Source organism: Macaca mulatta, chromosome 13 (assembly GCF_049350105.2).
Source record: "Macaca mulatta isolate MMU2019108-1 chromosome 13, T2T-MMU8v2.0, whole genome shotgun sequence".
Taxonomy (NCBI): domain Eukaryota; kingdom Metazoa; phylum Chordata; class Mammalia; order Primates; family Cercopithecidae; genus Macaca; species Macaca mulatta.
The window spans coordinates 63,420,526-63,446,212 of NC_133418.1; the positions used below are offsets into that span (position 1 = coordinate 63,420,526).

Genomic DNA, 25,687 nt, shown 5'->3' on the forward strand with positions numbered 1-25,687 from the left:
GTTACCATTCTTATCTCAAATTTTCCTTTAATCAGTATTTTACCTATTTTTTACCGCATGGAGTTAGAAATTGAACAAAATGGTTATTTTCTTTTCGCAACCTTTTGTAGACAGAATAAAATGATAGTATATGTTAATGCTTTCCAAGTCTACCTTGTATTACAATGTTTTTAGTACTAGAAGACCTCCTCCAACACAGTAAGACAATCACTTTAAAAATGGGCAAAAGTGTCAAACAGATACTGCATAAAAGATGATACATAGAATTGGTCAATAAGGGCTGGGTATGGTGGCTTACACCTATAATCCTAGCACTTTGGAAGGCTGAGGTGGGCAGATCCCTTGAGGTCAGGAGTTCGAGACTAGCCTAGCCAACATGGTGAAACTCCATCCCTACTAAAAATGCAAAAAAAAAAAAAAAAAAAAAATTAGCTGGGCATGGTGGTGCTCGCCTGTAGTGCCAGCTACTTGGGAGGCTGAGGGAGGAAAATCGCTTGAACCTGGGCAATGGAGGTTGCAGTGAGCCGAGATCACGCCACTGCACTCCAGCCTGGGTGACAGTGTGATACTCCGTTTAAAAAAAAAAAGAAATGGGCAATAAGTACATTCACAGTATTTCTTGTCATCTGGTAAATGTAAGTTAAAACCACAGCGAGGTACTACTACATACCTATTGAAATGAGTAAAATTAAGGACTGATACTATCAAGGATTAACATTAGAATGTGGAGCTGGAACTGTCATATCTTGCTGTGGAACATAAAATATAATCACTTGGGGGAACTGTGTGTTAGTCCATTATTGTGTTGCTGTAAACAAATGGCCTGGTGCAGTGGCTCACGCCTGTAATCCCAGCACTTTGGGAGGCCGAGACAGGTGGATCACTTGAGGTCAGCAGCTCGAGGCCAGCTTGGCCAACATGGTGAAACCCTGTTGGTATTAAAAATACAAAAATTAGCTGGATGTGGTGGCGGGCACCTGTCGTCCCAGTTACTTGGGAGGCTGAAGCACGAGAATCACTTGAACCCGAGAGGTGGGGGTTGCAGTGAGCCAAGATCACACCACTCCACTCCATCCTGGGCAACAGAGTGAGACTGCATCTCAAAAAAAAAAAAAAAGAAAAAAAAAAAAGAAATACCTGAGGCTGGGTAGTTTATGAACAGAAATGGTTTATTTTGGCTCACAGTTCTGCAGGTTGTGCAAGAAGCATAGTGCCAGCATCTGCTTCTGATGAGGACCACAGGGAGCTTACAATCATGGCAGAATGTGAAGGGGGAACAGAGGTCTCATGGTGAAAGTGGAAACGGGGGGTTTGAGGGGTGCCACTCTTTTCTAAACAACCAGGTCTCATCTGAAGTCAATATGAGAACTCACACTATGATGAGGACAGCATGAAAACATTCATTAGGGATCTGCTGCCATGACCCAAACGCCTCCTACTAGGCTCACCTCCAACATTGGAGGTCACATTTCAACATGAGATTTGGAGGGGACAAAACATTCAAACTGTATCAAATTGCTTTATCACAAAGTTAAATATTTACCTACCATATGACCCAGAAGTTTTTTTGCCCTCAGTTTTTTTTTTTTTTTTTTTTTTTGAGACGGAGTCTCGCTTTGCCGCCCAGGCTGGAGTACAGTGGCCAGATCTCAGCTCACTGCAAGCTCTGCCTCCCGGGTTTATGCCATTCTCCTGCCTCAGCCTCCCGAGTAGCTGGGACTACAGGCGCCCGCCACTTCGCCCGGCTAGTTTTTTGTATTTTTAGTAGAGACGGGGTTTCACCGTGTTAGCCGGGATGGTCTCGATCTCCTGACCTCGTGATCCGCCCATCTCGGCCTCCCAAAGTGCTGGGATTACAGGCTTGAGCCACCGTGCCCGGCCTGCCCTCAGTTTTTACCCAAGAGAAATGAAAACATGTCTGCCAAAAGATTTATTCATGTGTGTGCCTTTATTCAGAAGCCCTTCCAACTGGAATTAACTGGTATATTCACATAGTGGAATTTTGCTGATCAGTAGAAAGGAAAGAACTACATAGACATGTCCAAAATCATGGATGAATATTGAGAAACATCATTCTGAGCAAAAGAAGCTAGAAATAGAAGAAAGTACATACTATGTATTACTTATGTGCAGTTCTAGAACGGTCAAAAGTAATTTGTAAGGACAGAAAGCTCCTCAATCATTGCCTAGGGCTTGAGGGTGGGGATTGATTGTAAAGGATCACAAGGGAACTTTCTGAGGAGATAGAAATGTTCTCCATCTTGATTATATATGTATTTTAATAAAATTTTAAAAGGTAAATACCAAAACAATCCCCCCACCCATCCAAAAAAAAAAAAAAAAAGCCACAGACTAGAAGAAATATTTGAAAATTATATATGTAAGAAATTGATTGTATTTGGAATATAAAATAATTTCATAACTCAATAGTAAGACAGCCCAGTTAAAGAGTGGCAAATTATTTATTTCACCAAAAAGGTGTACACATAGCTACTAAGCACACAAAAAGATTCACAACATCATTAGTCATTAGAGAAATGGAAATTAAAAACCTTAATGAGATTACGCCACATACCTGTTAGAATGGCTGAAATTAAAGAGTGACAGTGCTACGGTATTAGGGAGGATATGGAAGAAAGGGACTAACTATTGCTGTCATACACTGCTGATGGGAATGTAAAATGGCACAACCACTTTGGAAATCTTTTCAGTAGTTTTCTGTTAAACATACATAATACCTTATGACTCAGCGATGTCAATCCTCGGTATTTACCCAAGAGAAAGGAAAGGAAATTACACAAAATTTGTTACATGGATGTTTATGGTAGTTTTTTAATAATAGTGTAAAACTAGAAACTATCCAAATATTTCTAGTTTGGATAGTTACAGGACTGTAACTGGTGAATGTCTAAACAAAATGTAGTATTTCTATAATAGTCTTTTAATTTGAATGTTTTGGGTAAATTATCTTCAATAAAAATAGTGTTTTTTTTTTAAATATAGGAATTATAAAAGATTATATAGGTCATTTAGAGGAATGTCTGTTGGGAAAATAATTATTTCAAATACGTTGTCTTATTCACACTTAGTTTCAAGTATTTATGTACAGTTCTCTTGACGTGAAAATATTAATTATAAATAGCAAAGAGACTATAGCAAGGAAACGATTTCACTTTAGCCTTATCAAATCTAAATGGCACTATTCTTTTCATAAGTATTGTGCCATGCTGGGTGCAGTGACTTAAACCTGTAATCCCAACACTTTGGGAGGCTGAGGAAGGAGATTATTAGAGGCCACAAGTTTGAGACCAGCCTGGCTAACAAAGTGAGACTCAGTCTCTTTAAAAAGAAACAAAAACAAAACAAAGCAACAAAAAAAAATTGTGCTAATGTGTTTTTATTTTATGATCTGAGAAAAATATCCTATACTTTTGTTTGGATTTGCTAACCACACGAATGCTATAATCAGTCAGCTGCGTTTCTCTATAGTATGCTGTTTTTTTTTCCCCCGTTTTCAGGACCTGTAGTTCATAAACATCAATTCAACAGTAATGCTGTTACAGACATTAATTTGGATAATGTTTGCAAGAAAGGAAACACTTTGTTGTGGGATATAGTCCAGGATGAAGATGCAGTAAGTTATTTAAATTAAGAGCCAGACGACTAAGAAATTTCAGCAAGATGCAATTAGGATAAATAATAATTTTATGTACATTTTTTATAGGTTAATCTTTCTGAAGGATTAATAAATGAAGCAGAGAAACTTCTTTGTTCGTTAGTATGTTGGTTTACAGATAGACAGATTCGAATGAGATTCATTGAAGGTTGCCTTGAAAACTTGGGAAACAACAGGTAAAGAGGAATTTAAAAATTTTTAATGCAGTAGTCAAAGTATTTGGGTGTGGGGGGACATTCTTGTTGACTAGGTGTGATGTTTTTATACTGTTTCATATACCTGTATTAATCTGTTTCTTAGTAATTGTAGTTCTCATATTAAATTTAGAGGCTTCTTCCTCACATGGTTCGTATTTTAAGCACTCAGTGTTGCTCTTTTCAGCACCTTTCACCATTCTTTGTTAGATCCACCCAACAGAAACAAACAAAAAAAAAGATACTGTCTTTTTGATTCTGGAAACACCTTGGTGATTACTGTGTTTTCAAATTGCAGTTAAATGTTCTTGAACTGTCTCATAAAGGATGCTAAATAAGTTAAGTGAAATTTTACTTAAGCTACAATATAAACACTTTGATAACAGCATTGTTCTTCCATTTAGGTGTGTCTTTTAATGTCTCAGCATTTGTAGTACATAAAATACTAGGTTAGTAACTCATCAAGTTGTATATATTAGATATGTACAGTTCTTTGTCATACCTCAAAGTGTGTTTTTTTTTGTTTTTTGTTTTTTTTTTTAAACAGGTTAGTGTTTTTTCTCTCGTTTGAATTCTGCCTCATAGTTATGTACTTCTCATTGGGACTCAGTTGCTTACACATTTCTTGATTTTCAGTGTTCTTCCGTGGATATAGTTTCATGTTTCCTTGACCTATACTGCTCTGATAGTGTTCTATTCTCTAATGTAGTGAAAATATGATTCTGATGTGTATGTTGTCAGTTCAGTTATTAATATATTGTTTTCCGCTCACATCTGTGTAGGCCTGCTATGATTGTTTAATTTTATCGAATATCTGAGTGCTTGAAAATATTTTTTCCCCAATTGAATTTTAAAAGTACATGCTATATTTTCTTTTTTTTTTTTTGGTTCTTTAAAGGGCAATACATTGAACAGTTACAGTAGAAAAATTCCTTGTTCATGCACATATAAGAAACCACTAATAGAACTCTGTAAATGGATCAGTTGCCTCCTTTGGTATACATTCTTTGTTTTTTTTTTTGACATGGAGTCTTGCTCCATTTTCCAGGCTGGAATGCAATGGTGTGATCTTGGCTCACTGAAACCTCTGCCTCTCGCATTCAAGCAGTTCTCCCACCTCAGGCTCCTGCCATCATGGCTGGCTAATTTTTGTATTTTTGTAGAGAGGGGGTTTCACCATGTTGTCCAGGCTGGTCTTCAACTCCTCACCTCAGGTGATCCTCCTGCCTTGGCTTCCCAAAGTGCTGGGATTACACACTGTGCCTGGCCGGTATATATTCTTTGAAAAGAATTCCTTTAATGGCTGGATGATATGTCATCATTTACATAGGCTTTATAACAGTTAATTGTAAAATGTTAATTTTCTTTTAAAAGTCTTTGTGAAAACACAAATTTTAATAAGTGGTTCAATAATTTGTACTCCCCATATTTGCGTCTGCCTACCCTGTGACCCAGTAATTCCTCTTCTAAGTATATGCCTCACAAAATACACCCTGGTGATCACCCAAAGGCAGAGTCAAGAATGCTAACAGCAGCCCTATTGAAAATAACTGGGCCAGGTGTGGTAGCTCATGGCTATAATCTCAGCACTTTGGGAGGCCAAGATAGGTGGATTGCATGAGCCCAGGACTGAGACCAGCATGGGCAGTGTGGTAAAACCTCACCTCTACAAAAAATACAAATAAAAGCATCCAGGTGTGGTGGTGCGTGCCTGTAGTCCCAGCTACTTGGGAGGCTGAGGTAGGAGGATTGCTTGTGCCTGGGGAGGTTCAGGCTGCAATGAGTCATGATCATGTCACTGCACTCCAGCCCTGAGCAACAGAGTGAAATCCTGTCTCAAATAACTACATATTCTTTGCATAGCTATTCAAATGCAAAAAAAAAAGTAGAAAGGATAATTGTGGACTACTCATAGAAATACTATATAGCAATAACATTGAATGAACAGTAAAACAACTACATGGAACAACTTGGATGAATATCACAAACAGTGTTGCAAGAAAGAAGCCAGACACAAAAGCAATATATATCTCTATTATTTTATTTATATCATGTAAAAACAGGTGAGTTCTTGTATTTAGTAGACTGGATAATAGCTACCCTGAGGGGTGACTAGTGGTTGGAAGGGGACACAGTAGAGGCTCTTGGAATGCTGATATTGATATGTTTCTTGATTTGGTTGCTGGTTGCATAGATGTGTTTACCTCAGAATTTTGAACTGTGCCCTCTTTTTGTATGTAAGTTTATTATACTTCAACAAGAAGAGAAAGCTGTATGAAAGATTAGATATCATGCAGCCATGAAGGGTTCTGTTTTCAAAGATTATATAATGATTGAGGCAAATAATTAGAGGCCTAACTGTTAAAAAGAAAAGATTGTAAGAAATAAGTCAGAATGTAATCTCTACAATAGTTATTTTTGGGAGGATTGAGGTTTGCTTTTTTGTTTTGTTTTTTGGAGATGGAATCTCGCTCAGTTGCTCAGGCTGGAGTGCAGTGACATGATCTTGGCTCACTGCAACCTCTGCTTCCCAGGTTCAAGTGATTCTCCTTACTCAGCCTCTGAAGTAACTTGGGAATATAGGTGTACACCACCTTGCCCAGCTAACTTTTATATTTTTAGTAGAGATGGAGTTTTGCCATGTTGGCCAGACTGGTCTCGAACTCCCGACCTCAAGTGATCTGCTCGCCTTGACCTGTCAAAGTGTTGGGATTACAGGCGCGAGCCACCGCACCCAGTTTGAATTTTTTTTTCTTTGTGCCTTTTTGTTACTCAGTCTTCCTAAAATGAGTACATATTTCTTTTATAGGTAGGAAAATTTAAAAGATCCAAAAGGGACCAGGTACAGTGTCTCATGACTGTAATTCCAACACTTTGAGAGGCTGAGACGGGGGATCTATTGAGCCCAGTAGTTTGAGACGAGCCTTGGCAACATAGGAAGACCCCATCTCTACAGAAAAACTTTAAAATTAGCTGGGCATGGTGGCACATACCTGTAGTTACAGCTACTTGGGAGGCTGAGGTGGGAAGTCAAGGCTGCAGCGAGCCAAGATTGCACCACTGCACTCCAACTTGGGCAACACAGTGAGACCCTGTCTCAAAAAAAAAAAAAAAAATGTGCAGACACACACACACAATTTGTTTTCCTTCCCTAGAGACTATATTATATATGGCATTTCATGTCAACTTTTGATATATACTGTAGTTTTAAATGACTATTTTGTAGAATATACTTCTTTAAAATATGGAATCCTAGATTAGACAAAATCATCCATATGTAACTTCAGCTGTGAAGACCAACAGTGAATATCTCTGTTCTAAGATAACAAAAAACTGCGTTAGGAATTCTTATGGGACTACCACACTGTTGCATAGTCATAAGCTTTTGGTTACAACCAAACTCTTGAAATAAACCAAACAGCTAGTGCAATTCAGTATGATAGGATTATTCTTGAGTCTAAAATTAGTGTATTACTACTCTGGATCATTGAACCTTTTTCTTGTCTGTGAGACAGTCTCACTCTGTTGCCCAGGCCCAAGTGCAGTAGTGTGATCTCAGCTCACTGCAGTCTCCGCCTCCCAGGCTCAGGCAAGTCTCCCACCTCAGCCTCCTGAGGAGGTGGGACTACAGGCACGTGCCATCATGGCTGGCTAATCTTTTGTATTTTTTGCAGAGACTGGGTCTCACTGTGTTGTCCTGGCTGGTCTCAAACTCCTGGGCTCAATCTGTTCACCTCGACTTCCCAAAGTGTTGGGATTACAGGCATGAACCATTATGCATTGGCCATTGAGCCTTTGTGGTTGGCCATTGAACCTTTTTATCCTAACCACATTGTTGCCTAAAATTATGTGTTTTGGTATTTGCAATTTTCACTCTTGAAAGAATCTGTGAAATATAAGTTTGACTATAACACTTCCCTTTTATGCTTTTGTTAGTTTTGTAAGCATATCAGTAGTCAGAACTACTTGGGCAAAGAACTTGGTAGTATAACATCTCATAGTCATTATACGAGAAATTCTACAATTTCATCATCATTGGAATGAGTTGTATATTTGATTTTGTAAAGTTTCCTTTTTCATTGAAACATAAATTATTATCACCAAGCCAATAAATAATCTTTCCCATTCTGTGTTTCATTAATTTTTAGTCTAAAAGCTGTACTTTCTATCATTTAAAAACAAATTTCTCAGTTTTAATAATGTTTAGTGCTTTAGGATGACTTTGAATCTGTCCTTGGTCATTATAGCACTTAAAATGTGTGTCTTTGTTCTTTGGAATTTAATTCTTTTAAATGGGAGAAAAGTTGGAGTTTTTTAGATAATCTTAGGAAAAACTCTTTAAAATTTTTTAGTCATGTACAATGTAATTATTCCTCAATAATTCTGGAGAACAGCATTCTTTTAGGGTAGGAGTAGAAGGAAGATGAGTCTTATTTCTACATTCCTATTTCTGGTTTTTCTCTTACATGAACCACACCAGTATTCACTGAGCTCAATAACCACTTAATGCCTGGCATCCTGTTTCTCTAACGTCAAACATCATATACTTGCTTCCACATTGCATTTTATAAATGAAAACATGTTTATTGAAGAAATTTTATTTACTGCCTAAATTCATGAAAAATTTTTTGATGAAGCAATATTGGCTCCTAAGATTAAAATAAGTTTAGTTCTTCATTAGAATTTGTTTTGCCTCTCTTAAGGCTCATGCAGCCAACCTCCTTTCCTACTTCCAGAATTTCTGTGTCAGTATCTGTCCTATACCTGTTCCTTTCAGAGGACAGGCAGACTCAAATCTACTTGAAGTTTTTTTTTTTTTTTTTGAGACGGAGTCTCGCTGTGTCGCCCAGGCTGGAGTACAGTGGCCGGATCTCAGCTCACTGCAAGCTCCGCCTCCCGGGTTCACGCCATTCTCCTGCCTCAGCCTCCCGCGTAGCTGGGACTACAGGCGCCGCCGCCACGCCAGGCTAGTTTTTTGTAGTTTTAGTAGAGACGGGGTTTCACCATGTTAGCCAGGATAGTCTCGATCTCCTGACCTCGTGATCCACCCGCCTCGGCCTCCCAAAGTGCTGGGATTACAGGCTTGAGCCACCGCGCCCGGCCCTACTTGAAGTTTTAAAGTAACGTCCTTTCCCCTTTCTGCTCCTTATACTTTTGAGGTATGTGGCATGCTTCCATTAGTGACATGGTTCATAAGGCCGTGATTCTCAATTTGAATGCAAATCATGTTGAGAATTTAGGAGAAAGTGGTAGTGATGACTTGTGAAGAAATAGTTTAAGAAAGATCTTTAAATGCTCTTCACTTGCTTTTATACCCAGATATTTATAGTATGTTTTACCTTAAAGGTCTTGGATTGGAATTTTTAAACTTGGACTTCTTGCCCTAATATATATAAAGTGTAAAATGAATTTATACTTTTGAGAAAAAAATTTAATGTTTGTGTAAATAATATATCTCGATATAAAATTCATTAAAACTTTTAACATTTGAAATTTTAAATAGCCGAATTTCTATAAAAATAATTACTAAAATTACTTTATTCTGTGAATGTTTCTTCTGTTTCAGATCAGTAGTAATTTCACTTCGTCTTCTTCCAAAACTATTTGGTACTTTTCAGCAGTTTGGGAGCAGTTACGATACACACTGGATAACAATGTAAGTAAATAAAATATTTATTTTAAAGATGTTTTTCAAATTATAGTTATCTAAAGGTTTTGACTAACCTACAAGCTTTTTTTTTTTTTTTTTTCTTTTTTTGAGACGAAGTCACACTCTTTCACTCAGGCCTGACTGCAGTGGCGCTGTCTCGGCTCACTGCAAGCTCTGCCTCTTGGGTTCGCGCCATTCTCCTGCCTCAGCCTCCTGAGTAGCTGGGACTACAGGCGCCTGCCACCGTGCCCAGCTAATTTTTTGTATTTTTAGTAGAGGCAGGGTTTCACTGTGTTAGCCAGGATGGTCTTGATCTCCTGACCTCATGATCCACCCGCTTTGGCCTCCCAAAATGCTGGGATTACAAGTGTGAGCCACCACGCCTGGACAGCCTACAAGCTTTTACTCTGTACCAGGAAAATTTGAGTTTCATGTGATTTGTTTTCTTAGATTTCTCTGCCACTTAGCCCTGTGGAGATTATATCTTGATGAGTAGGAAAATCTGTGTTTTATTTTCTTTGTAGTTTGAGAACAGTACTTTAGCAATTAATACTCTAATTTCAGAGAGATGTTTAGTGTATGCAGCTACAGCAGAGTACTTTTGAAGAAGAGCCACACTAAAGTAAACTCTAGCGTGCCTTTAATTTTTCCCGTTTCTAGGAATTGGCTGTAGACCTACAGTCGTGTTTGGGGCAATCTTGACACTACCCTATTACAGGTTGAGTATGCCTAATCTGAAAAATCTAAAATCTGAAATGCTCCATAATCCAACATTTTTAGAGCACCAGTATGACGCTCAAAGAAAATGTTCATTGGAGCATTTTGGAATTTGGATTTTTGGATTAGCTGTGTTCAACTGCTATGCATTCTGCAAATACTCCAGAATCTGAAAAAATCTGAAACACTTCTGGTCCCTGGCATTTTGGATAAGGGATATTCAACTTGTACTGCTTTACATTTATGGAGAACTTATGATTAATGAATATTAAAATAATTCTTCCAAAGGCAGAACTTTTATGTGAAATTGACCCCATGTTTTGGTAATAAGTCTGGAGAAAGTTGTCTACCACGAACAATACACGAGGAAGATGTGTTGTGTACTTTATTCTAAATAAGCTTTTGGAGAGATTGCAGAGACATTTGAATTTTAGGGAATATTCGACTTATTGAAGGATTCATTTGTGAGGTCAAATTCTCAATTCTAAGCTTAGGTGGTAAGAACACTTGTTTGCTTTCACAATGGTGTATCGCTTTTATAGTTCTTGGAAGTCTGCAGTGTAATTCCAGATTGGGTGAAGTTAGTTCTTCTGAGTCATATACCTTGCTTCTTATTGTTCTTTTAAAGGGATTATGTTTAATCTGAACCTTTATTATTTAGAAGTATATTAGTCTCTTTCTTTGGTTAATACTACAGTAAGAATCCAGTGAAAGTTCTATTTTTGCAAGGACGGTCCTTAAGTTTCCAAAAGGAAGGGTAGGGGAAAGCATTTAACATCACTGAAGAACAAGAATAGTGTGAGCCCTTTTTCATTGCCTCTTTCTGTAGTTTTTAAGTGGCTGAATTTCAAAATTCTAATGCAGTAAAGGTATTTATTTGGTGCTAACACAGGTGAGCAGGTGTCATTTTAATCAGTGGAGGTGCTTCATATTAAGGAGCAACTTTCTTGTATAGAAGGGGCAGTCTCTGAATATTCAGTTACTTAATCAAGTACTTGAACCTAAGTATTACTGAGTTGAAACCCTTTTAGCTTGTTCCTTAAATTAAATGTAAATAAACTTAATTAAGGAAAATTCACAGGGTTTCCATTACCACAAGAGATTGGTATCCTAAATTTCATAAAGTACATCACTTAAAAGAACTCTAAGCTCCTGTGGTTATTTGACATCAGTAACAACAAAAACTATCATTTATTGTGAATCTAGTATGTGTAGCAGTACTCAATATTTAGTACATATTCTCTCTTAAACTCACTCTAATGGCCCATAGTTTAAAATTGGAAACTTATCCTTGACTCTTTTAATAAACCTTCAAGCAAACAGACTTCCAGAGGTCAGCTTACTTGCCTGAAGCCGTGTTATAGCAAGTATATTGGAGCTGGTTTCAAACCCAAAGTCTTTCTTCTTTCTACCACTTGACCTTTAGTCATTAGCAAGGTGAAAGTAACTTCTGTTTAAAATATGGCTATAACAGAAACATGATGTAAATTATATTGGAACTTACAGAATTTTAGTACTTCTACATCTGTACATTTTAACAGATAAATTGCTAATAGGTGTTATATGAAATACATTATGTTAGTTATGGAAGTTATGGACCCTGGGATCTCTGAATGTATATGCCACTATTTGTGTTTTCATTGTAGTATTTCTACATTATTTTGGAACTCAGTGCTGGGTATTTCTTTGATTTTTTTTTTTTTTTAATTCGTTCGAAAATAAGCAAATTAATGACAAAAGATATATGCAGTAAGTTTATTGTATGCCTTCCATATGCCAGATATTCTGCTAAGCAATGACCAAAGCACATAGTATATCCTTATATGAAATGGTATCATATTACTTTTAATATTAACTCCAATTAGTCATTGATAATAGCGCTTTCACAGGCATTATTTTGAGATTAAAAACTTATAAAGGTACTTTAAATTCATAAAAATGAAGGAACATTGCTTTATATCTTTTCACCATTCAAATATAAAACATGTATATTTTTGGTAACTGTAAAATTTTACATTTGAAGATTTTTTAAGATTTGCATATTTACTGTCATAGCATAGATTTATTCTCTTACCCTGCCCACTTTAAAATTATTTTTTCTTTTATTTGGGCCAGGTGGGCAGAAAAAGAACTGAACATGATGAAGCTTTTCTTTGATAATTTGGTATACTACATTCAAACTGTGAGAGAAGGAAGACAAAAACATGCACTGTGAGTACCTCTCAACTGAGTTAAAGACGTTTGTGTGGATTGTCTTTCCTTTGAAAAATAATTTCCCAGTGTTTTAACTTTTTTCCATTTAGTAAATAATTGTAACAGAAAACTTCATTTGTATAAAATTATGAAAAGGCTGCTAGAACTTTTTAAGCTGAAAGATTCTTAGGTGTTACTCTTAAATTCTTAGGTAAATGTAACTGACTCACTTTTGGGGGTTGGTTAACCTTCACTATTGAGATTTGTTCAGACATACTGTTTTTAGGAATCAAAAGTAAATATATTTTTCAGAAACCATAGATATGCTTGTCTTAACATATTAGAGCATTGATTCTAAAATTTGTAAATATTTACTTATACTATATTTAACATATAGTTAAGTTAAAACATTTTATTATAATTGCATACTAGTAGAAAGTTTAGGACGTGGAAGGTTTTAAAACTGGTGGTATATCATTAATGTTTTCTTATGTATCAAAATATTCTCTGGATATATTCAAGTGATTTAGGACAAGAATTGGTAGAAATGGATTGGTGGTGGTATAGCTGTATTTGAGGGGAGATGGCATAGGAGATTCAGAAGATTTCTGCGGGTGAACTGATTGTTGTGGACTGATGTCCATGTTGAGGAAACCAGTTCAGTGCCACTACTGGCGTGTTAGTGGAGAAGAGGAGGAATCACGCTGTGATTGAAAAAAATCACATAGAAAACTTCCACAAAGGTGGAAACTAAGCAGACTGTGGAAGTGTTGGGAAAAGTCATAGATATTTAAGGCATACATACTTCTAAAAATAAATTTATTTCCCTGCACAAATCAGTTCTCTGGATGTTATTTTTACTGTGTCCTTTAGGGTGCAGCTATCTTCCCACTTGCCTAAAACTTGAGACTTCAGGCATTTTTGTACGCTTATTTCCAAACATGAGTAATGATGATGATGATGATAACCAAAAAGCCAGTGCTTATTGATATATACCAATGTGTCAGATACCAACTACTTTAAGATATGCAACAACCCGTTTGAGAGAGTCTTACTTTACAAATGAGTATACTGAAGCTATGATATGACAACTTCTCCAACGTCACACATAAAAATAGAGCGAGCTTTTTTACCGCCACAGTCTGTTTCTGTTATAGAATTTGTATTTGTAAATGTGACATTATGCTGCCATTATTCTCTACCTTTTTGTTAAAATATACCGCATGTCTTTTCACAAATTGACATTTCCCCAAGCACTACTTTTGTCCTTATAACTACCTCTAGGTAGTCTCCTTGCCTCAGTCTTCCCATATGCTGGTTCAGTCCTTCTGTCAAATTAGGAAAGCAGTATGGTACTGGTGGGAAGCCCATGGGCTTGAGAATCATACAGATGTAGATCCAGGTTATTAATCTATTATTTTAACCTTATTTCAATTATTTACCCCTCTAATTCCAATTATTTACCTTATAAGTGTTTGTAAGAATTTAATGAAATGATATAGTGAATTGCACTTGGCACATAGATTATCTACAAATTGTAGTTACCTGGTTAAAACAAAGAATGTAGCATAAGAAAGATACAAGAATTCTGTCTCTTAACCCCATCCAGAGATTCTTCATGGCATAAATAAAATACCAGTCTCTTCAGCTTAATATTCTGGGCTGCCTATGATCTAAACTCAACCTTTCCAGTTTTATTGTTGAATTTTTTTTTTTTTTTTTAAAGATAGCTTATTCTACAAGCTTATCAAATTATTTCTGGAGTATTTCTTTTTTTTTTTTTTTTTTTTTTTTTTTGAGACGGAGTCTCACACTGTTGCCTGGGCTGGAGTGCAGTGGCCGGATCTCAGCTCACTGCAAGCTCCGCCTCCCGGGTTCCCGCCATTCTCCTGCCTCAGCCTCCTGAGTAGCTGGGACTACAGGCGCCCGCCACCGCACCCGGCTAATTTTTTGTATTTTTAGTAGAGACGGGGTTTCACTGTGGTCTCGATCTCCTGACCTTGTGATCCGCCCGTCTCGGCCTCCCAAAGTGCTGGGATTACAGGCTTGAGCCACCGCGCCCGGCCGATATTTCTGGAGTATTTCTATTTACTGTATCCCATAGCTTTGCTTGCAAAGTTAGCTTTAAACAGAATGTATTCTTTTAAAATTAAAGTTCTAACTGTTCTTCCAAGTCAGTATCCTTCTTTATTCCTATTGAAGCAGAGTTTGAGGATAATGTTGGCCTCTTGAATCCGAACATTCTGTTTATGCTCTATAAAAATCATAGGATTGCCAGGCATGGTGGCTCATGGCTGTAATCCCAACATCTTGGGAGGCCGAGGCGGGCGGATCACCTGAGGTTGGGAGTTCAGGACCAGCCTGACCAACATGGAAAAACCTCGTCTCTACTAAAAATACAAAAAAAATTAGCCAGGTGTGGTGGCGCATACCTGTAATCCCAGCTACTCAGAAGGCTGAGGCAGGAGAACCACTTGAACCCAGGAGGTGGAGGTTGCAGTGAGCCAAGATTGTACCATTGTACTCCAGCCTGGGCAACAAGAGCGAAACTCCGTCTCAAAAACAAAACAAACAGAAATCACAGGATCAACAAAGAGCAGAAATAAAAACCACACATAACCCACGTTTTTATTAGGACATGGGGAGTTAATTACTTGTCAGCAAAGAAATAAACACTAGGTTATAAAAGAGCTCCCACCAAGAGCAGGACTTGAGAGGCATAGTGAAAGGGGAATGGAAGTCATAAAATGAATCATCCTCATAAAGAGAAAATCCAACATTAAGTATCAAAAAGGAACATACGTCTGAGACTTAGTTGTTCACTGCTTTGAAAACAGTGGAGTTACTCATTTTGTTAGTGGAATCAGAGGTGAGCAAAACATTGCTTCTGCATTGAAAAACGAGTAGGGCTCTTTGGATATGTGTTTTATGTTTTTTTTTTTTTAGAGTATACTAGAATAATCTTTCCAACCTTTCAATCTGCCTTGTTGGCTGCCGTCCTAGGAGACTAAAACTCTTAGAACAGAGAGATGTTGTCTGGACTAATTTGGTATAATTTCCAAATTAGTAATTTCTATTCCTTCGGGGTGTAAAACAGTTGTACATTTGCTACTTTTTGTTCAAGCATACTTATTTCAGTATTTTTTTTTCAGTGCAGATTAAAATTGGAAAGTTCTGAAATGTTTCACTTTTCAGGGGGGAAAAAGATTCTTGTAGCATGAAAGATAATATTTTTATTTTTTTATTTTGTAATTTTTGTTTTTTGCTTTTATATTTTTATTTTATTTTATTTTTTGATGGAGTTTTTGCTCTTTTGTCCAGACTGGAGCGCAATGGTGTGATCGATCTCAGCTCACTGCAACCTCCACCTCCTTTCAAGTGATTCTCCTCCCTCAGCCTCCCGAGTAGCTGGGATTACAGGTGCCTGTCACTGCACCTGGCTAATTTTTGTGTTTTTAGTAGAAAAGGTTTCACCATGTTGGCCATGCTGGTCTCGAACTCTTGACCTCAGGCGATCCATCTGCCTCTGCCTCCCAAAGTGCTAGGATTACAGGCATGAGCCACCGCGCCAGTAGTATATTCGTAAAAGGACACATTAATGTGTTTCTTGAATCCAGGGGCCTCTAGAGAAAATCTTGTCTGCAGAGGCTACAAAGATTTTCTTTTAAGGCAGTAATCTGTTACTAAAGTTTCATATCTTTGGGGAGACTATTTTTGTCCTGTATTTCTTGTGATGTCAGAAGCCGTGGACAAGCCCGTCAGAATTTGTCAATATTGGTACCATCTTTGTCTGATATCCCAAGAAATTTTTCTCACTGGTGGTTTCAACAGCCCATAGGAACCTGAGGGAGCAGGGTCTTTGAAGTGCAGCGTCAGGGGCTATACTATGGGAGTACAAAGGGACTAGACCCATGCCTTCAGGGTTATGAGTCCCTTATTCCGAGATGCAAGTATAGGGGGAGAATTATTTCACATGTAAAGGCACTTAGTAAAGGGTTAGGCTTTATTCTCCCTTTACGTTTGATTGGTGTCCCCTAGACAAGGCAAGAGGAATATAGTAACATAAAACTGCAGAACTGATGGGTCATACAACTCATTTTTGAATTTGTACTCAAGGCCTCTGCTACAAAATCTCTTGTTCTTTAACTTAAAAAGCCTTGAAGCCTTTAAGAGCTAGCTGTTCTTGAATGTTATCTGGGTTGCCTTGTAGTCTGAGAGGTGCTTATCAGATTTCCTCTCCCCTACATCTCATCATATGTATTTTCACCTTCACAAAGGTCAGTGCAGCATTAATGAAAAAGTTAATCTTATCTTTGCCAGCGTTAATAAGAGACCCTAAAGAGCAGCAAAGGCACGTCCAGTGAACTCAATCTTCAGAAAACTTAAGCTTTAAAACTTCGATAATGAATTTAGTGCAATTTTGGGAAGCTAATTTTGGGATGCTGTTAAAATTTTGTTCTTACTTGGGGATTACAGAACATCGAATTAAGATGCCCAGGCTGTGCACAGTGGCTCATGCCTGTAATCCCAGCACTTTGGGAGGCCAAGGTGGGCAGGTCACCTGAGGTCAGGAGTTCGAGACCAGCCTGGCCAACATGGTGACACCATATTTCTACTAAAGATACAAAAAAATTAGCCAGGCACCTGTAATTCCAGCTCCTCTGAAGACTGAGGCAGGAGAATTGCTTGAACCCAGGAGGCGGAGGTTGCAGCGAGCCGAGATCACGCCACTGCACTCCAACCTGGGCAAGTGTGAGACTCCATTTCCAAAAAAAAAAAAGCCCTTTGACCCTCTCCATGCTAGGTTATAGATCAGAGCATAGACCAGCCACTGTTGCATGTTGGCAAAGCAGTTTGCGCAGTCGATCCACAATCTGCCTTTTGATCTGTAAAACAGAGATAATAGCTTGTTATTGACTTAAGTTTCATTGAGTGCTCAAGTACTTGGACTAGAATGTGATTATAGACACAGTTAAATATGCAGTTCACTGGGGTTGCTAAAGGAGAGGAATCCTTTTAAAATGCAAAACTGGGCCAGGCATGCTGACACCTGTTGTAATCCCAGCACTTTGGGAGGCCAAGGCAGGCAGATCACTTGAGGTCAGGAGTTTGAGACAGCCTGGCCAACATGGTGAAACCCCGTCTCTACTATAATAAAAATAACAAAAATTAGCTGGGTGTGGTGGCGCACGCCTGTAATCCCAGCTACTCCGGAGGCTAAGGCACGAGAATCACTTGAACCTGGAAGGCAGAGGTTGCAGTGAGTGGCGATTCTGCCACTGCACTCCAGCTTAGTCAACAGAGTGAGATTCTGCCCCCGACTCCGCCAACACATACACACACACACACAGTTTTAAAAAAGCAAACCTGATGATTACCTCCACCCCAAACATGGTCCCCTCACCCCCAACTCTCCAACACTCTTCCTTGACTTCCTTTTCCATCTCTACTTTCTTTTTTTTTTTTTTTTGAGACAGAGTCTCGCTCTGCCGCCCAGGCTGGAGTGCAGTGGCGTGATCTTGGCTCACTGCAAGCTCCGCCTCCCAGGTTCACGCCATTCTCCTGCCTCAGCCTCCCGAGTAGCTGGGACTACAGGCGCCCGCCACCTCGCCCGGCTAGTTTTTTTTGTATTTTTTAGTAGAGACGGGGTTTCACTGTGTCAGCCAGGATGGTCTCGATCTCCTGACCTCGTGATCCGCCCGTCTTGGCCTCCCAAAGTGCTGGGATTACAGGCTTGAGCCACCGCGCCCGGCCTCCATCTCTACTTTCTGACATTAGGGCTGACCACAGTCTCTCATTTATCTAGTCAGACTCATCTCCTACCCTACTTCACTAAAAGTCGCTTCTTTAAAAGTTTCAAAAGCAACTTTTTTATTAAGCATCAAATTTTATGCATGTGAATTATAATTATTTAGATTTGAAATAACATTCAAAAATGCCAAGTTTGTGTCAGCTCTATTTTTCATGAACTAGATTTATGGAAATATTATTTTATTAGTGTTTCTTGGGTACAGAATATATTATCACTATAGGGACCATGATATGAAGCATGTACTTTTTAGATAGAGATGGTGTTCTTTACTTGTTGCCTATTCTAATTTATGTGTGTATTGCATACTTTTAAAATGACATACTTCCTCTGCTTCACTAGTTGAATTTTTGTGTGCTTTCTTACATAATTTGAAAATAAACTGTTATAGTTTCAAGATTTGTATAATTTATTAGTTCAAATTTGTGTTTTGTTTTGTCTTTATGAACTTTTTTGTGTAACCAAAGATACATAGTTAAAATAATTAATTACAGATTATTAAAACAATTTTTGGTATAAGTTATGCATAGGACCACTAAAGTTTTAGAAGTAATTAAGAAATAGGGTGTTTAATTATTTTAATGACTTTTAAATTATAGGTACAGCCATAGTGCTGAAGTTCAAGTTCGACTTCAATTCTTGACTTGTGTATTTTCAACTCTGGGATCACCTGATCATTTCAGTAAGTTTTTAAATCAGTACTTTTTTCAAATCTGTTTTGACTATTGAATTTACTCGCTCTTTGGATTTCTGCAGTGATTTTTTTTTTAATTTAATTTTAGAGTAAGTGGGTACATGTATGTTTGTTACAGGGGTATATTGCATACTGGTGGGGATTGGGCTTCTTGTGTACCCATTACTCAAATAGTGAACACTGTACCCCATAGATTATTTTTCAACCCTTGTCCTGCTCCTGCCATATCCCCATTTGGAGACCCTGGTGTCTAGTAGTTTCATTTATATGTCCATGTGTACTCATTGTTTAGCTCCTGCTTACAAGCAAGAATGTACGGTACTTGGTTTTCTGTTGCTGAGTTAGTTCACTTAGAATAATGGCCTCCAGTTCCATTTATGTTGCTGCAAAGGACACAATTTCATTTGTTTTTATGGCTGCTGCAGATTATTCTTAATACATTTATAAATTATACCAACATTCAGATAATTTATTCAAATAATTGAGATTGTTTGCATTTTAAATAAATTTAAAAAATTTTTTAGTTCTATAAGACCTTTTCTTTTTTCTTTTTTGAGACAGGATCTCATACTGTCTCCCAGGCTGGAGTACAGTGGTGCGATTACAGCTCATTGCAGCTGTTGACCTCCCCGGCTCAAGCAGTCATCCCACCTTAGCCTCCTGAGTAACTGGGACTATGCACCACCATAGCCAGCTAATTTTTTTTTAATTTGCATAGAGATAGGGTTTCACTGTGTTGCCCAGGCTGGTCTCAAACTCATGGGCCCAAACAGTCCTCCTGCCTTGGCCTCCCAAAGTGCTGAGATTACCAGCATGAGTCACTGCACCGGGCTGACTGCATCTTTTATTATTTTTGCTTATAGAATCTTGCTTTCCCTTTGGTTGGAGATAGGTATTAATTATGCATTATTATTGGGGCTATTCTTTTGAAAATTACTTGGCTTGATGGGTGATAGAGACACTTGGAGGCCCCAGTTTTATTTAGTTTCACTTTAAACTGAGTTTCGTTAACAGTTAATTTTTTTTTTTATTCAAGTTGTAGGGTACATGTGCACAACGTGCAGGTTTGTTACATATGTATACGTGTGCCATGTTGGTGTGCTGCACCCATTAACTCGTCATTTACATTATGTATATCTCCTAATGCTATCCCTCCCCCCTCCCCCAACAGTTAATTTTTTTAAAGTAGAGCTTGGTCTGTTCACCATATCCAAATCCATGTGGTTGCAAACGAGCTTGATTTCTGTTAGCCAAAGCTCGTTTTTCCTTCATATACTGACTGTCATCTTTTACTCTACATCCTTCTTTTTCTGTGTGTCAGTATCAAGCCTTATTTTTTTAGAAGGATATTGTCTCTTTAACTGTGATTACTATATTGTCAGCCTGATGGGTGTCTTGCTAGCAGTTGTCATGACTTTTTTCAAGGCTGTACCTATGCTTGAGATATACTGTATTTATCTTATTATTTAAGTCTCTTATTTCTTTTTTTTGTTCAAACTATTTATAATGAATGCCACCAACACTGTGATAACGGATTTCAAAAATAAGCTACCTGATTTTGGTAGGAAATTTCTCTTTTGTGTTACTAGGTCATTTATTGACCCATTATGACTGATAAAATTCAAGAAATAAGTAAACTAAAATACGGCAAAACCAATCTGTAGGGAGAAGTCAAACTAAAACACATATAGTCAACATAGATACTATGAACATTTAAGTTTCATATTTATTATACACAGTATAGATTCTCTGTGAATTTCCAACAGACACTAGCTACTGTCCAGATAGTATCAAATCTAAAACTTCACTTCTCCCACATCATGGCTCTTCTCCTGCCCACTTCACCTGCCCTCAAAGTGATCTTCCCATATCAATCTCCAGAGTAGCTGGGACCACAAGTGCATATCACCATACCTGGCTAATTTTTAAATTGTTTGTACAGAGTCTCATTATGTTGCCCAGCCTGGTCTGAAACTCCTGGGCTCAAGCGATACTCTGGCTGCCTTAACTTCCCAAAGTGCTAGGGTTACAGGCCTCAGACCACTGTGCATGGCTGGTTGTACTTCTCTTACTGGCACAGTTCCTGTTATCCATAACGAAGTTACTCCAAAGTTACATGTAATTACATCCAATATTTTAATACTGATTTTCAATATGACAATAACTATAGTCTTAAAAAAAAAACAATAATGAAAGTGTATAAGTTGCATGTTGAATGTGGACTGGTGATTCAGCCAATTATGGATATACTTCTGTTTTATTATTTAGTTGACTATAATTAACCTGGATACTCTTGATCTTGTTCTCCTTAATTACTTAACGTGTTTAAGTTCTGATATATACTAGAGTTGTTTGGGGTTTATTTATATTTGCTCCTATGGGCATAAGTTCTCAAAACAAATAATGTACACATTAACTGTTTCAGTGAGAAACAGGATAACTTTTTTTCTGATAAAACTCTTTAGACTGATACTGCTCCTAGGGTGAATATGTCTGGGGAATTTTTCTTTATTTTGTCATTTCACCTACTTTTCCCAAGAAAAAGAAATTTCTTTTAATGGTACCATACCATCATGTCCCTTCTGGTTCTAGGGCACCACCCCAGGGTTTGGAACCTCTTAAAATGTACTTCAGAAATCCCTGGAATGCTTTTGTTCTAACCTTTTGGACTGTCTAATTTTTTTCATATTCATACTTGTGATTGCCTATAATGCCTTCCCTTTTGTTCTGAATAATTCATCTGTCTTCTACCACATTCGGGAATCCTTTAATACTTGGGTCAAAGTACAATACAAATTTTTTCTCATTAGTCTGACTCCCTAGCTGATTATGTCCTCTGATAGGTTGCTGTTGTCTGTTTTACGCACTTTCCTTTTGCTTTGTTCATCATAAGGGTCCTTTTTTCTTTGTTTTGTTTTGTTTTGTTTTGAGATGAAGTCTCGCTCTTGTCGCCCAGGCTGGAGCGATCTTGACTCACCACAACCTCCACCTCCTGTGTTGAAGTGGTTCTCCTGCCTCAGCCTCCTGAGTAACTGGTATTACAGGCATGTGCCACCATGCCTGGCTAATTTTTTGTATTTTTAGTAGAGACGGGGTTTCTCCATGTTTGTCAGTCTGGTCTTGAACTCCTGACCTCAGGTGATCCGCCCAACTTAGCCTCCCAAAGTGCTGGGATTACAGGCATGAGCCACTGCGCCCGGCCTCCTTTTTTCATATTTTACAAAAATAATATTATCTCCTATATAGAGAGTGACCTTTGAACATGGTATATGCTCTATTTATAATACTCAAACCTTACCACTGACTCCTGAATTTTTAGGATTACCTCCCCCAGTCATTATTACTAGTATACAGATATGCTCCTATTTTAGGGAGATGAATTTTCTTCCTAAATGAATTCTTTGAGAATACTTCATAAGTTGTGTATTTTTAGGTGATTTACATATGGGTTATCTTAAAGTACATTTTAAAAACATAAATTATGTGAAAATTCGTATTAAATAGTTGTAAAAGGCTCTACGATACCTCCTTTGTGTTTCTGGCTATATTGGTGTTTCTGGTACGTTCATTTAGGACCAAAATGTTGTATAAATATGATTTTAAATTTTACAAATGGGATGACATAAGAAATAGTTATTGAGATTTATTTATTTATTTTTTTGAGATGGAGTCTCACTCTGTCACCAAGCTGGAGAGCAGTGGCACAATCTCAGCTCATTGCAACTTCCGCCTCCTGGGTTCAAGCAGTTCTCTTGCCTCAGCCTCCCGAGCAGCTGGGACTACAGGGGTGTGTGCCACCACACCTAGCTAATTTTTGTATTTTTAATAAAGACGAAGTTTCACCATGTTGGCCAGGTGGTCTTGATCTCCTGACCGTGTGATCTGCCCACCTCAGCCTCCCAAGGTGCTAGGATTACAGGCGTGAGCCACCGCACCCAGCTGTTTTTTGTTTGTTTTTTTTAGACAGTCTCGCTGTGTCATCCAGGCTGAAGTGCAGTGGCATGGTCATAGTTCACTGCAGCCTTTAACTCCTGGGCTCGAGGAGTCTTCCCACCTCAGCCTCCCGAGTAGCTAGGACTAAAGGTGCGTGTCACCCTGCCCAGCTACTTTTTTGTTTATTTTTGACGTGGAGTCTTGCTCTTTTTGCCCAGTCTGGAGTACAGTGGCGAGGCCTCGGCTCACTGCAACCTCCGCCTCCCGGGTTCCAGCAATTCTCGTGCCTCGTATTCCCAAGTAGCTGGGATTACAGGCACCCACTACTACACCTGGCTAATTTTTGTATTTTTAGTAGAGACGGGATTTCACCATATTGGCTAGACTGGTCCTGAACTGCTGACCTCAGGTGATCCACCCACCTCATCTTCCCAAAGGGCTGGGATTACAGGCGTGAGCCCCCACGCCCGGCCTACAAATTTTTGTTTTTTAATTTTTTGTAAAGACAGGGTCTTCCTATATTGCCCAGGCTGGTCTCAAACTCATGGCCACAAGTGATTCTCCCACCTCGGCTTCCCAAAGTACTGGGATTACATGTGTAAACCACTGCGCCTGGATGAGATAATAAATATTTTATACACTTCTATATAAATAAACTACAGGAGGTTGTCAAAGAATGTTTTAACATTATTGAGGAAAAAAACTGATTCCCGGCCAGGGCCACTGCCTGTGCAGAATTTGCACATTCTCCCCATGTCGGCGTGGATTTTCTCTGGGTACCCTGGTTTCCTCCCACATCCCAAAGACATGCACTGTAGATTCATTGGCACGTCTAAATGATCTCAATCTGAATGAGTGTGGGCATGTGTATGAGTGCAGTCTGCAATGGAATGGCGTCCTGGTCAAGGTTAGTTAGTGCTTTGTCCTTGAGATGCTAGTCCCTAAGATGCTGGGATACGATTTGGCCAGCGACAGCCCTGAGCTCTGGAATAAGCGAGTTGGAAAACGAGCAAATGAATGAATACAAATTGTAACATAGAAATTTGTAAGCTCTATGATATTCATACAAATGCATAGTCATAAATGATGTGGTACAAAAGCGAGCCCACTAAATTTGTTACTGTTTGTGTTTGAACTGCCTGGTGGTAGGAAGTGTTCCTTATAGTGTTTAATTTGTAACCATTTAGTCCTTGATTTTATTTACCACCACCACTGATTTGCCAAAAATTGGGTAACTAACTATCTGAGTGGTTTGTATTAATCTTTCTTAAATGTATATATAGCTCACACTTATTCCAGTGTTTAATATTCAGAATGTTAACTTTTAAATAAGGAAGTTTAGCGATTTTTTGTTTTTGTTTTTTTTGTTATTTTTTGAGGTGGAGTCTTGCTCTGTTGCCCAGGCTGGAGTGCAGTGGCGCGATCTCAGCTCACCACAATCTCCACCTCCCAGGTTCAGGCAATTCTCCTGTCTCAGCCTCCTGAGTAATGGGGATTACAGATGTATGCCACCATGCCCAGCTAATTTTTTGTATTTTTGTAGAGGCGGCGTTTCACCGTGTTGGCGAGGCTGGTCTCGATCTCCCGAGCTCGGGCAATCCACCTCCCTTGGCCTCCCGAAATGCTAGGATTACAGACGTAAGCCACTACACCTGGCTGCTGTGATTTTTTTTTTTTTAAATCATAAATATGCTGTAGGAACATAACTCTTCTTCATATCAATTAACATATGGTAAAATTCGTTTCATTATGCATCATTTCTTTCTTTTTTTTTTTTTTTTTTTTTGAAATGGAGTCTGGCTCTGTCGCCCGGGCTGGAGTGCAGTGGCCGGATCTCAGCTCACTGCAAGCTCCGCCTCCCGGGTTCCCGCCATTCTCCTGCCTCAGCCTCCCGAGTAGCTGGGACCACAGGCGCCCGCTACCTCGCCCGGCTAGTTTTTTGTATTTTTAGTAGAGACGGGGTTTCACCGTATTAGCCAGGATGGTCTCGATCTCCTGACCTCGTGATCCGCCTGTCTCGGCCTCCCAAAGTGCTGGGATTACAGGCTTGAGCCACCGCGCCCGGCCTTCATTATGCATCATTTCAATTAAAATTGCAATTTCCAAGAACCTATCCATGTTAAGTGAGGACTTACTATATGTACACATGCCTAAAAGAAGTATAATTTTTTTATGTGTAGTTAATAAAGTATAAAATTTATAATTTTTATCTAGGGTTAAGTTTAGAGCAAGTTGACATCTTATGGCATTGTTTGGTAGAGGATTCTGAATGTTATGATGATGCACTCCATTGGTTTTTAAATCAAGTTCGAAGTAAAGATCAACATGCTATGGGTATGGAAACCTACAAACATCTTTTCCTGGAGAAGGTAATTACATTTCTCACAGTTTGTCACTATTTTTCCATGTTCCCTTTTTCATCTCTTGAAATACGAATTCTGTAATGCTTTTTTTTGACAGTTTTTTTAAGTAGCCAAATGTAATGATTTTTAGTAGTCCTAGTATAATTTTTGGTCAGATTGTGCTCAGATTTTGGTTTTATACTGTGTACATCTAAATTAATTGTTTATATTTATAAAAATATTCTATTAGCTACGATAATTAAACTAACAATCAGAATAACTTTTGAAGGCAGCACTAATTAGAAATGTGGAGGATTTTTCTTAGTGTTTGATTTTTAAAATCATCAGTAATATTGTAGTCCAATTTTCAGGGGTGGTGTCCACACCCACAAGTGTGAGAGCTGTTTTCTGTGACTCTTTCTTATTTAAATGACTGACTGCATTGCAGTCAGTCTTTTGGGCAAAGATAAGCCATTCTC

At 38.4% G+C, this 25,687-nt stretch overlaps 1 protein-coding gene across 6 annotated transcripts in view; it reads left to right on the forward strand.

The window, feature by feature from the left end:
- USP34 (ubiquitin specific peptidase 34) overlaps positions 1-25,687 on the forward strand; it is a 288,223-nt gene that overhangs the window by 128,429 nt on the left and 134,107 nt on the right. For all 6 annotated transcript variants that reach the window (XM_028832452.2, XM_028832455.2, XM_028832453.2 and 3 more), the window contains 6 exons: positions 3,519-3,634; positions 3,725-3,852; positions 9,437-9,526; positions 12,353-12,448; positions 18,839-18,921; positions 25,081-25,235. In XM_028832452.2, coding sequence (XP_028688285.1) covers positions 3,519-3,634; positions 3,725-3,852; positions 9,437-9,526; positions 12,353-12,448; positions 18,839-18,921; positions 25,081-25,235 — 668 coding nt within the window. The remainder of the gene's footprint in view (positions 1-3,518; positions 3,635-3,724; positions 3,853-9,436; positions 9,527-12,352; positions 12,449-18,838; positions 18,922-25,080; positions 25,236-25,687) is intronic.